Source organism: Mytilus edulis, chromosome 8 (genome assembly GCF_963676685.1).
Source record: "Mytilus edulis chromosome 8, xbMytEdul2.2, whole genome shotgun sequence".
Lineage (NCBI taxonomy): Eukaryota > Metazoa > Mollusca > Bivalvia > Mytilida > Mytilidae > Mytilus > Mytilus edulis.
This window is the reverse complement of record NC_092351.1, coordinates 81,509,904-81,523,785: the sequence shown is the minus strand read 5'-3', so window position 1 is coordinate 81,523,785 and position 13,882 is coordinate 81,509,904. Positions and strand designations below refer to the sequence as shown.

General features: G+C 35.0%; 1 protein-coding gene across 1 annotated transcript; it reads right to left on the bottom strand.

Annotated features, from left to right (window-relative positions):
- Nucleotides 1-5,147: 5,147 nt before the first annotated feature.
- On the bottom strand, nt 5,148-13,408 carry LOC139486390 (uncharacterized). The gene is made up of 5 exons (XM_071271265.1): nt 13,282-13,408; nt 8,946-9,105; nt 6,971-7,107; nt 6,360-6,489; nt 5,148-5,352 (listed from the first exon to the last, which is right to left on the bottom strand). Exons 1-5 carry the CDS (start codon nt 13,304-13,306, stop codon nt 5,163-5,165), a joined length of 642 nt encoding a protein of 213 aa, XP_071127366.1. The 5' UTR covers nt 13,307-13,408; the 3' UTR covers nt 5,148-5,162.
- Nucleotides 13,409-13,882: the final 474 nt, after the last annotated feature.

The window sequence follows — 13,882 nt, the reverse complement described above, 5'->3', positions numbered from 1 at the left end:
TTGTTGTCTTTTTATTTCTTTAACCATGTGACTATGATCTGTACAACCATATGATAACTCTAGATGGGGTTCACAGACCTGAGCGCTAGAGTAATGAGCAAAACGTGCAGAATAAAGGGGGAACATTGAGAAAAAATGCACAAATAAAAAAAGAGAATAGATAAAAATGGGCTCAAAATATCAAGAAATAAAGAATCCGCCTTATCCAAATCGATCATTTTTTGTATAATGTGCAAAATGTATTAGAGTATTTCTTAAAATCCGTTTGGATGTGCTCCTCATTAGGCTTAAATTAAAATATTGTTTGTTTGCAGTTTACCGACCGACCCTTGAAAATCCTCCCGACTGTGAAAATTTTATTGCTTTAAATTTGAAGAAATTTTTTTTAATACTTCTATTGACGCGATCCGGAACTTTGGGTCCTTTCCGGAAATGATTTAAAGTCTGGGTCAATTACGCATTTCAAGTTCGCAATCGTAACTACTCGGCCATTCTCGCTATGCAATACAATTTCTTCGTGCAACCAGAAAAGCCGAGTAGTTCCGATTGTTCAAGTTCGGTTTTTCTTAGCTTCCCGTCAAGCGTTCATGTGAGCATTTAATGATAAAGCACATGGAAATTGTTTACAGGTATCCATGAAGTCACGGAGGAGTACTTTACGCTGTCGTCTCGTGTCAATTTTAAGACAAATAACAAACAAAAAAGTTTATTAGTAAACTGTTTATACAGATTCAGACAGATGATATCATTGACGATGATGCAGCGGATATTCATAACTGACACGATAACCATTCTGTCTCAAACAAATCGGGTACAGAATCTGTGGAGCCTGACTTTATGGAACCAATTTCAGTGGTTAAATAATTCGACAGCAGCTTGAAGTATGGCATATTTTCTACAAATCGTTGTGAAGACGGCAAAGATGAAACCACTCCTCCGTGACTTAAATCTTCATGTGTAAACACGCCTGTACGGAGGAAGGGCTCATTTGAAATGTTAATGGATGTAGATCATGCCAAATCAATAAGAAGCAACCCTAACTACACAAAGATGTAGAGAAAATGAATGGTTAGCTTGAAAAATAAATATACTCTCTCTATATTAAATCTATCTTCGATTGCAATGAGTATGCTCCTTTAGGATAAGGGGGGCTGCCCCACTCATTGCAATTATTCTCTTTCTTACAATATTAAATATACCCAAACTGTGTGGCCTGTGTGAATTCAATTAAAACATGTCCTTAGGAGCTATGCTGCCAATTTTTTTATGCATTAAAAACATTTCAGTACAGACCATTTACTTTTAATGGGGTGCTATGGATTTCACCCCAAACTTTAGATTTCTATGGTTTTCATTAAAGCCTGGCAAAAAATATAACCTTATCACATATAATTAAATATTGTTAGAAATATGAAAACAGTCGAATGTCTTAATACTTTTTTTTCAAGTTGCCTTTTTTCAATTGAGGAAGATTCAATGGTTATTTTTTTTTTATTAAAAATACACTCTTTAATACATTGTCTTATAAGAGGGTGGTAAAGGGGGGTACGGAACACGGAAACACGTGAAATAAAAATCGCAAAAACGTAGCACGAAAAATAAAAATCGGGAAAAACGAAGCACGAGAAATAAAATCGTAAATATTAAGAAAAAAGTACCAGAAGTTATTACACAGCCGTTCTTGGAGATCATGTAGACATTGTTAGTGGACATCAAGACCTTGTGGTCACCTTTTAGCGTATGCTACTTGCATCTGATTTGAAAAAAATATTACTATGATGGACTTTATTACATGTATAGCATACATATACAATAGAAAGTAGAATGGTAAAAATATACATCAATTTCTATTATATTACACAAGTTTCAAAAGCTAACTCACTGACTTTGAGTTACTTCCAATTCACTTTTTAATCAAATGCGGAACAATGCAAGAACGAGAAATTAAGAGCACCGACACGAAACACGGAAAATAAATAAGGGGAAATACGAGGCACGCACATCGAACCAAACACGAGAAAACGAGAAATAAAACACAAAATCACGAAAACACGTAAAATGAAAAGGCCGAAAACGTTGCACGAAAATAACCCTTTACCACCCTCTTATAAATCTTTAATATCTACATTTTTCTGATGAAAATACTCTACTCATGAAAACATTCTAGTCAAGAAGCATACATGTCTGAATATATTTCTTTAAAACAGTTCTAGTCATAATGACATTCCTTGTTTATAAGTGTTCCAGTATCTAATAATTATACCATATTTTATGTCATAAATTGGATAATGACACTGACACTATGTTAAAGTTTCAGTTTTGGTTAAAAAGTTTTTTATCTGAAAATGCCTGTTCATTTGATGTTGGTTTTCAGCATGTCCAGTGTTTGTTGTTTTAAAATGTTGTTTTTTTCTTCACAAGAAACTTGGTTTAGTGTAACTGCTTGTTTAAACTGTATTTTGGCTGATAAAATAAAATATTTTCCCTACCTACCGACCCTTCAGTCTGAAGGTACAGTCGGAAAACTGCAAACAAACATATTTTTAAGGTTGGCCTTAGCAGGAAGAAGATACAGAAAAGAAGAAGTAGAGACAATAACAAATGTAACCGGCAGATTGTTGTGTAAAGGCGGGGGATAGGGTTGGTGGTGGGGGGCTGGGGGGGGGGTATGGGATTTGAAAATGCATATCCTGGTTTGGTACATGAAAAACAGTTAGATGTAAGTAATACGGTATATCACTGACTACATGTGAATTGATTGGTAAACCGCACAGTTAACACGTGTTATTTGTTTGGTTTAAGTACAATTTAAAACCACTGATGTTACCACCCTTTGATATGGTCAGTTTTAAAATTTTGAAATAATGAAAAAAAAAAAAAGTTATTTCTTTTCAACTTAGCTGAAAAATATATAGAAAGATCAATAATCAACATAATAAAAAAAAAAACGAAACAAATAAACAGTTCTTGCTAAATAGGTTAAAATGAAAGAAATACACTTGCACACTTGCATTACAATGTATATAATAAGTATGATAGAAAATGACAACGAAAGAGTGAAAGATAGTGAGAGACAGTGATAACTACTCAACGCTCAACGACTGTGTCAGAGAGAGAGAGAGAGAGAGAGAGAGAGAGAGAGAGAGAGAGAGAGAGAGAGAGAGAGAGAGAGAGAGAGAGAGAGAGAGAGAGAGAGGAGAGAGAGAGGAGAGAGAGAGAGAGAGAGAGAGAGAGAGAGAGAGAGAGAGAGAGAGAGAGAGAGAGAGAGAGAGAGAGAGAGAGGAGAGAGAGAGGAGAGAGAGAGAGAGAGAGAGAGAGAGAGAGAGAGAGAGAGAGAGAGAGAGAGAGAGAGAGAGAGAGAGAGAGAGAGAGAGAGAGAGAGAGAGAATTTGCGAGTGTGGGATTGTGGCAGTTGTGCGACTGTGCAAATAAACTCATCATATATACCAATACTAAGTTTAGTATATACGCCAGACGCGCGTTTCGTCAGCAAAAGACTCATCAGTGACGCTCGAATTAAAAAAAAAGTTAAAAAGGCCAAATAAAGTACGAAGTTGAAGAGCATTAAGTGAGAGAAAAGACTGTGCGAGTGAGAGAGACTGTGGGACTGTGGGGAGAGAGTGTGAGTGAGAGAGAGTGTGGGACTGTACGAGTGAGTAAGAGAGGATGTGGGAGTGAGTGAGAAAGTGAAACAGTGAGTGAGACGGTGAGAGAGAGAGAGAGAGTGCGATAGTAAACGACAGTGTGCGCCAGAGAGAGAGAGAGAGAGTATGCGACTCGGCGAGTTAAAAGCGAACGACTGTGTGAGATAGAGAGACATAGACAGTGCGAGTGATGAGAGAGAGATAGATAGTGTAAGTGAGAGACAGACACAGTGCGAGTGATGAGAGAGAGAGATAGTGTAAGTGAGAGACAGACACAGTGCGAGTGATGAGAGAGAGAGATAGTGTAAGTGAGAGACAGACACAGTGCGAGTGATGAGAGAGAGAGATAGTGTAAGTGAGAGACAGACACAGTGCGTGTTAAAGTGAGATACTAATGTAGATTTTTAAGAAGAATTGACTGCAATAACGGTTAAATACAGCGTCGATTCCTATGTTTTCTATTTATGCATGCACTGTTTTGATGTTTACGTTGATTGGGTCTCAAATAAAGGAAAGTTTTTTTCAGACAAATATTATTTTCTGTATTTCACCGAAAGCTTGCAAAACGAGTATTTGGCCTGTATTTCCTTTAGTTGAAAATTTTAATACTGGTTTAGATTTATTTTTATTCGCATTTTCTCTCGTGTTTGGAACTGAAAAAGGAGGAAAATTTGTTGATTTCTCTATCTGTCCGAACGGATTTAGCAGTTGTGTGTTTTTTCAGAGTATTTTTTTTTATACATGCCCTTGTGGGAATATTTCTTCTCGGTCTGAACAAGACAGTAGCTGCTGAAATTACACCCACACGGAAATGGACGAGCAAAATCCAAGGCGGGATACCACAATGGCTCAATTCGACGAATTAAACCAATCCAATCTTTAAATTTTAGCAACCCTTCAATCTTATAAAGGATATGTCCAATAAGGTCAATGGAGTCTTGGTAAAACTGACTGATGTATAATGAACTATTCGATGCTTATTGATAACAAGGATTTTGGGTAACAGTAATCTCAAGAATATCAAATGTTTACGGAATTTTTCTCCATTGGGTCGATGGTTTTACTGGTGGACTAATAGTCTCCGAGGGTATAACCATCCCAATAGCCGCTATTTCGGCACTGGCATGAAAGTACGTATTGTGTTATTAAAATTGCTGTTACAAAATATTCTTGCCCAACTTTGGCTATACTTTTGGTCTTTTTTGGTTTATAGCTCTTTATGATTTTATAAGCTTTGGATTGTTGAATATTTTGGCCTCGAGCTTCACTTGAGATACATTGATTGTCGAAACAAAATTGTGTCCTTTTGCTTTTATTCATTGGATATTTTAAGAACTTTCAGTCATTATTCCTAATGTACTAGTACGTTGTTTCATAATTTACCGAAAAATCATTGCATTTCATACATTCTTTTCCGTTGTTATATCAACTAGACTTTCAAGCAAAATTTAATTCAAATACAACATTTAATGTTAGTAAGAACTGAGTAAATAAACCACAAACTAGATATGACAATATTTATAAAATAGAAAATATTCGTAACAAAATAAATATTAGACTAAGAAAGAAATTATTTGATATTTTCATAGATGCTGAACACATGGCATTATAATGGTTCTCTGAAGCTGTCGTCACAAAATTGGTAGTTTCCGTTTTACACTTTCCCTTTATTAGCTCGGCAGAACACGAGTTGTACGAAGATAAAGCCCTGAAAGAAGAAGGAAGGGAAAAGTAAAATCACAAAAATATGCATTAATTTTTTGGCTTTCAAAATATCTGCTTTGATTGTACCTGATGAAGGTAAATCCAGATAATCACTAGCATTTCGAACGCATTAAATTTCAATCTCCCATACAGACAGAGTTATCGTCCTTTCCTCCTCAAGATTGAGGAGGAAAGGACGATAACTCTGTCTGTATGGGAGATTGATTAAATTTATAACGTGTTGTTTTTATTTTTTTAATCCGATGTCTCGTGAGACTGCCACACTTTCTACACGTTACGAACCCTTGCAACAACCCTACGAGAAGTCCATAGGTGACCTGTTGCAATTTTGAAAGCTTAATTTCTGTCCGTAGATTAATAAAAAATTGTTCAGTGGCAGTCAAAATTTCCCGCTTTTCACCCCGGTCCACCCTTATTCCTAAATATACATATTGAATGCATTGTAAATAACTTCCTGTCCTGGATATGGGTGATATATTTGCAACTAAACGTAGATGAACTAAATATTAATAATCAAAAATTTAGTATCCTGAGTCACCTCCTGAAAGTTTACATATTGTGATGTCTATTACTTACGCGCATGGTGTTCCTTTGTATTCTGGGTCACCTCCTGGCAGGTAATAAATTGTAATGTCTGTTACTTACGTGCATGGTGTTCCTTTGTATTCTGGGTCACCTCCAGGCAGGTAATAAATTGTAATGTCTGTTACTTACGAGCATGGTGTTCCTTTGTATTCTGGATCACCTCCTGGCAGGTCATAAATTGTAATGTCTGTTACTTACGAGCATGGTGTTTCGTTGTATTCTGGATCAACTCCTGGCAGGTAATAAATTGTAATGTCTGTTACTTACGAGCATGGTGTTTCGTTGTATTCTGGATCACCTCCTGGCAGGTAATACATTGTAATGTCTGTTACTTACGAGCATGGTGTTTCGTTGTATTCTGGATCACCTCCTGAAAGGTTATAAATTGTAATGTCTATTACTTACGAGCATGGTGTTCCTTTGTATTCTGGGTCACCTCCTGACAGGTGCAAATCACTGATCATTGCAACAGTGCATTGATGTAAACCAACTGTTACTCCTTTCTGGGTAAAACATTCAACTGCTAATACCATTTCTGCAAAGTGAGACTGACATTTATCGGTCTATACAGTAAATGCATTTCTTTAAAGTCCAAAGGACGATTTTCATCTGTATTTTCTGTTTTAATTGAGTGTTGTTGATTGGTGCTATTCTATAGTATTTGTTTTTCCTTTATAGTTTTGTACATATAAAACACTGTTAGTTTTTCTCGTTATCATTTTGCTTTATACTCGGTGTGGGTTATGCTCATTGTTGAAGGCCGAATGATGACCTATATATCTGTGAGATACATTGGAATTTTACCACGTCTTCTTATTTTTATATTTATACATTCTTTTAGACATAATAAATCTGTGTTTATTTACCTTCTTTGACTGAACACATTTCTATAAACTGCTCATTGTTGAAGGCCGAATGGTGACCTATATATTTGGAGTGCTATCTCATTGGAGTTATACCACGTCTTCTTATTTCATATTATTACATTATTTTAGACATGATAAATCTGTGAATACCTTCTTTTTCTGAACACATTTCTATAAACTGCTTCCTCAGAGTATGCTGAGAAGGTACGAATTGTACAAAGTTCTGCAGAGCTGAACAACCAGCCATGTATTCTGGTTTGTAACACTTCACTAGGTCATCAATATCTCTTTCAATAAATAAAATACATCATTAAAAACTATCAGTGATTATATAGGGTATGGATGGATGGGGACCGGGTGGGGTCCTTTTTTTGTCTAAAAATAATAACTTTTCTATAATCACTTGATAACTGTTTTCTGGACATCAGTATACTTTTATCGATTTCTTTAGTTTTCGCAAGTTGTTTATTTTTAAGCAACCTAAAAAAAAGTATTCTCTATTCTTTATTTTTTTTCTCATTATTCAAAATTATCCGCTGTTCAAAAGTCAAGAAAACTAAACCAGGATACAAACTAAAACAGAGTGAAACACATCCACTATAAGAGCAAAACAACGGAACAATAAAAACACTGAAGTGTAATAAAAACAGACGCCAACGTACATGTACATAGAATCGGAATATTTTATTACAAAGTTCCGCCTTATTCCAGACTTGGTACAAGACATTTAATGAAAACAAGTGGGTTTTCAGTGGCGGATCCAGAATTTTTCCTAAGGGGGGCCCGCTGACTGACCTAAGGGGGGGCGCTCCATTCATGCTTCAATGATTCCCTATATAATCAACCAAATGTTTCCCACGAAAGGGGGGGGGGGGGTCCGGGCCCCCAGCCCCCCCCCCCCCCTGGATCCGCCTATGGTTTTAGCAAACCACATAGATTCATCATAGTTTATGTTTAATAAAAGGTTTTAGAAGTGGATAAAACAAGCTATCAACTCTCGTTATTGAATTTCACCAATAATGATAATAAACTAGCCGTCACATTTATTTTGATAAAACTTTTTTTCAAGGGTTTATTCATCGTGTATATACGTGCACTTTCTGTACTTATAAAGTTCCTATTCCTACCGAATGTGACTGTGTATTTATTTATCCCGTAGAGCCAAACGGATTATGAGTCTTCTATAGAACTATAGAGAAAACAATTAGGTAAACTATGTAGTTCAAGTCAAATGAGTTATAAAAAACCTTATAAACGACCTTTACATTTTTTTCATACCATTAGCTCTTAATTCATAAACGTTAATGAGAAGTAAAGCACTTAAATTTCAAAATTTGAGTTGCGGGGGAGTTGCGGTCAATGAGTGTAGAATATCACTGTAATATAAACAAAAATTAAAAAAATACATCGTACTCATGCATAGTCAGGGATTTTGTGATTTTTCTTAACAATGTATGCAATAAAACAGATTATAGCTTAAATTTCTGATTTTAAATTAATCGTTGGAGTAAATTAAGAAAAAACAATTTCAAATTTCAAATCATAGACAAAAAACCCAACACATTTATCTAATGGCTTTAGCTGATTGGGGGATACACCATGGTTTAAATATGATTATCGTCAGTTGTTCAGATAAATCTCAATAACAAGTTGACTTGATAACGTTAGAAAATTATTATATAATTAATGTTCTTTTCATTACTTTGTTTGTTTTGCTTAAATAATCAAAGGTTACTTCAACAGATGTGTGATTGCTAATGAGACAAAAAAAAAAATTATTTTCAAAAGAGTATAAATGACGTGGAATTTAAGAACTATAATTGATCACAATCCGGCCTTGAACAATAAGTTAAAACCATAAGGTATTGCCAGCTGTAAAGGGTCGACATGAGAAAATGTAAAACAAATATGAGAAAGTTTAGAACAGTTAACCAAAATTATCATTGTTTTTACATATATTTCTTAAAAAACAACATCGGCTCTGTAGGCTTTATTTAACCGGTCTTTATATATTATTTGGTCTTCAAACTCTATATTACCGTAGTGAAGGTATATTTAAACTCTTGTTTCAAATATTAGGCCGACACAAACTGCAGACTCTACAAGGTAAACATAAAATACCAACCTACAAACGACGGTATAAAATTTTTCCAAATTTTCTTTGTTAAATTTCTTAAGGTCTATTACAGCTTCTTTGATATGAGCTCCTAAATTTCTCATGCAGTTCGTTAGTCCATCACAGTCAGTGGACCTTGTCACAGATAAAAAAGCAACCAACAGGATAACTGAAACGAAAAACATAATACGCCATTGGTCATTATTCGGAGAATTTGTAGCTTGATGATGAGTCCAGTGACAAATCATAATATTATGCATATTCAGGACGAGATCATAGTATTGGAAGTGTATATAACTACATGGACTGGAGTTACAGCCCTTTCACTGTCGGCTCGGTGCATGCAGGCGTTTAGTTAGCATTTAAATGTTTTTGTTGTTGTTACGCTGGAAGAAGGTGGCTATTTTGGTTTTGCTGGATTGATTTGGGTTTTACTGTTGTTGTTTGGTTGCAGTCTACTTTCTTCAAAACGGACCAGATCATGTTGACTTGTTATGAATATGAACCCTGTTTTGTTTTATACCGGCACGCTGAACCTGAATTTCAAATATGCTAGTTAATTAACATTGTTACAGTAATCAGGAAGATAAGTATGTCATCCTAGCCTTCACATTAATACGACGCGCAATGACCAGTCTTTGATATAACTCCAGAATTCAGCGTGTTATGCGCATTTAACCAGACGCGGAAAGACCAGTTTTTGATATAATTCCAGAATGCCGCGTGCTTTGCGCATTTAACCAGACGCAGAAAGACCAGTCTTTGATATAACTCCAGAATGCCGCGTGCTATACGCATTTAATCAGACGCAGAAAGACCAGTCTTTGATATAATTCCAGAATGCCGCGTGCTTTGCGCATTTAACCAGACGCAGAAAGACTAGTCTTTGATATAATTTTAGAATGCCGCGTGCTATGCACATTTAACGAGCCGCAGAAAGACCATTCTTTGATATAACTCCAGAATGCCGCGTGCTATGCACATTTAACGAGCCGCAGAAAGACCATTCTTTGATATAATTCCAGAATGCCGCGTGCTATGCGCATTTAACCAGACGCGGAAAGACCAGTCTTTGATATAATTCCAGAATGCCGCGTGCTATGCGCATTTAACCAGACGCAGAAATACCAGTCTTTGATATAACTCCAGAATGCCGCGTGCTATGCGCATTTCATCAGACGCAGAAAGACCAGTCTTTGATATAACTCCAGAATGCCGCGTGCTATGCGCATTTAATCAGACGCAGAAAGACCAGTCTTTGATATAATTCCAGAATGCCGCGTGCTATGCGTATTAACAGCAAATACCAATTTTAAAGCATTTGTTTTGGCTCGATTAGAACTGTACTTTGTGTCTTATTAATTATGAGGGATGAGTGATGGATAAGTATTCTATCCATTCCGGTTTATTTTTTCTTTCTTAAGCCAGAAGCCTGTAGTTTAGGGGTTATCGTTGGTTCGTGCATTCATGTTTGTTTGTGGTAAACTATTTTGTATTTAATTAAGCATTTAGATTTGTCAAATAATTTTTTCATATTTTTCATGGCGGGGCATTTTTATAGTCGACTCTACGTTTTTGTTGTTGTTTTTTGTGGTGTTTTTATCTCACTATGATAGCCTACAATTGCACTCTTACATCTACTTCATTTGAACTTTGGTGGATATATAGTTGTCTCATTAGTAATCGTACCACATCTCTTTATTTTTATATACACAGTGTTGAACATGACATTTTGTGTAAAATCTCTATATATAGCGTCAAACATGTTTAACTTTTACATATATTTGTTTGCAAATATTGTTGGTTATAGTACAAACTAAATTAAATATAATATATAACAGGAAAAGAAGTGAAATAAGTTTAAACATATTTGTTTATAGTGGAATGGGAAACAAGTTATGGCAACTTATATCAAGCCCTTTCCACTCAAGTTGCGGGTGCGAGTGCTGCCTTGTAGCGGCATTAGCTTACTCTTTTCAGAAATCTACAAACTTGGGTGTCTTTTAGTGGCTAGAGGTTTGGCTCTCTCTTAACACGGGTCAGCCATTTATCGTCATCTTCCGACGGACTATCATCGTAATAAGCTAATGAGAACACAGATAAACCCTGTCTAAGGTAATTACCACAGATAGGGGTTATAAAAAAGGGAAATGAGATGGGAAATAAGTCAATAAGATAATCATCACCCGCCACCGCTCGCAAAAAAAAACAAAAACAAAAAAAAAAAACAACCTCAACGTCCACAACCGAAAAATCTACAGGACATAGAAAACACAATACAAGTTATTAAAAATATCTACAATAAGGGTTAACCTGGTATTACGAGTGCTTAACTTTACATGCGAAATTTAAATAATGATGTGTGCATGTGCATGTTAAATATCCTATTTGAATAATTATGTGTGCATGTTAAATATCCTATTAAAATAATCCCACAAACCACTTTTTAATATAATTCCACAAAACACATCGCTACTAATCATATTATGACGTTAAAGATTTATTACTTTTATTTATGCAATTCTTTAACAAAGAAATTTTGTCCCATTTGTAGTGAGGATTAATATGTCTATTCTCATGCAGTAAAAACCTTGTAACACATTCACGAATTCCAAGTCGGACACGATTCCTTAATTAATTGCATATTTTAAAAATAATGAGATAAGATACCAAGTGGGCATTTGTATGTTGTAATGTACCAATATTGTTTCAGGGTAGGGCGAAAGTTTGTATCTATTAAAACGTTAGACCCGCTGCATTTGTCTGCACTTGTCCAATGGCAGGAACCCGATGTTCGGTGGTTGTCGTTTGTTGATGTGGTTCATAAGTGTTTCTCGTTTCTTATTTGTTTTAAATAGATTAATAGACCGTTGGTTTTTCTGTTTGAATAGTTTTACACGTCATTTTGGGGCCCTTTATAGCTTGCTGTTCGGAGCGAGACAAGGCTCCGTGTTGAAGGCCATTGTTTGACCAATAATGATTTACTTTTACAAATTGTGACTTGGATAGAGAGTTGTCTTATTCACACTCAAACCAAATATCCTTTTAAGTGGTTTCAGTGCCAATGAGACAACTTTCCATTCAAGTCACAATTTGTAAAAGTAACTGATTATACCCGGTAGGTCAAAAAACGAGACCAAGATTTCGCAAACGTTAATAGGGCTTGGCACTTTTTATATCAGAGGTATCGGATTTAACGTCCCCATTCTGATGAATAAGTATTTATACATCCCACACAGCTAAAAGGACGTTACACTTCTGCAATAATTTGACTGTTGGTCGGAAGAAGACAAAACGTTAAGGATGACCAAATTCATATAGCCCAGTTGCCATAGGAGAAGAAATTATAAGTGGTAGGTGTTTGTATATTTAAACACACTCAGCAGAGATATTCATAGCTAAAAGTTTTAATCTTACTAAACAACGACATATAAAATATTAAACAATTAATTTTAATGTACATTTTACAAGGTTAATTATCGCAGTAAATAACGGAAATCTAAACTAATATGATGCACAATTGGTGATTTGATTCATTTGAAAAAAGGAAGAGTGAAGTAGGTCGAGGAAAAACATCTGTTTGAGAAGAAAAAAGACACAACACTTATCTTATAATTTTGACTTTAACTATAAAAGAAGATTTGAGCTATAATTGATATTATATATCAAGGCAGTTGCGAATATATACAAACATACATAGTGTCCTGGTAGTTTACGTTTACTGCTTTTACTAAAAACGGCCTTTGTTTTTCTTTTAATATGCTTGTATCATACAGTGACATTTGTTGAGGGGTGGACAGGGGCTAGGAAACATAGAAATGAGGGCGAGGGAAACTTCTGTCAGGAACATGGAAATCATTGACCCTTGACCAGCCCCACATAGATATCCTTAAATAACTTAGAAATGTAATGACTATCAATGAACAAACTGTTTTTATGATTAAACGTGTAAGAATCTAAAAAATGAAGAACGACATCAAAACAAGTTTAACAAATGCACTATTTATAGACACCAGACTTAAAATTGTGTGCACCAAAGAGGCATTTCATCTATTACAGGCTCATCATTGACGCTCGATTCAAAAATCGAGAAAGGCCATAGCAAATACGAAGTTAAAGAGCATAAATGACCAAAATTCCGAAAGATTTTGCCAAATACAATAAAATTGACTCATTAAACACACCAGACTTAAAATTGTGTACGTCACAGAGGCATTTAGTCATCAAATGACTCACCATTGATGCTCGAATTAAAACTGAAAAAGGCCATAGCAAATATGAAGTTGAAGAGCATTGTGGACGAACATTCCGAAAGGCTTTGCCAAATACAACAGATTTTACTCACCTATATTTGTGCTGAAAAACTGCATTCTGAAACACGTACTTTTGTCAAATGAAAATAATGAAAATTTAAGTAAGTTAATATCACGAATAGTTTGACATGATATGTAAATAGTCTTTGTTTATTTCTTATGTAAATTATATGCTAATTGTTTCACGCCGCCATGCAAATTTAAAATTTAAAAACAAGGTTATTAATCAGCATGGTTATAATGACACAAATTATTATACATTATATGTTACCTTTGTACTAAAAGCTGTTCTATAAAATGTTTACATCTTTTAAAATGAATACTGTTAACTAAGAAATTATTGCGTGCATTTTTATTGCGATTTTGTCATTTTAGACAAACATGCGATTTAAATTTTTGCAATATTGAGAAAAATCCGTTTCAATTCAGGTAAAAAAGTCGAAATACGAGTTTAGATAAATCCGTTTATAACTCTGTCGCACTTTTCGCAATAATAAAATCATCGCAATAATTTCTGAATTTACAGTATCAGTTAAAGGGGCACTAGCTGTCAAATTCATGTTCATCGATTTTGATCAAATTCTCATATTTTGATTTATAACAATATTATTTTTTTTCCAAACTAATAAAAGT

Excerpts from the sequence above, each read along its gene's own strand:
- LOC139486390 (XM_071271265.1), bottom strand. The coding sequence starts at position 13,306 with ATGCAGTTTTTCAGCACAAATATAG. Across the intron at positions 9,106-13,281 it reads GTTTTTCAGCACAAATATAG|TTATCCTGTTGGTTGCTTTT; the intron begins GTGAGTAAAATC and ends TTTTCGTTTCAG. Across the intron at positions 5,353-6,359 it reads TACAAAGGAACACCATGCTC|GGCTTTATCTTCGTACAACT; the intron begins GTAAGTAATAGA and ends TTCTTCTTTCAG.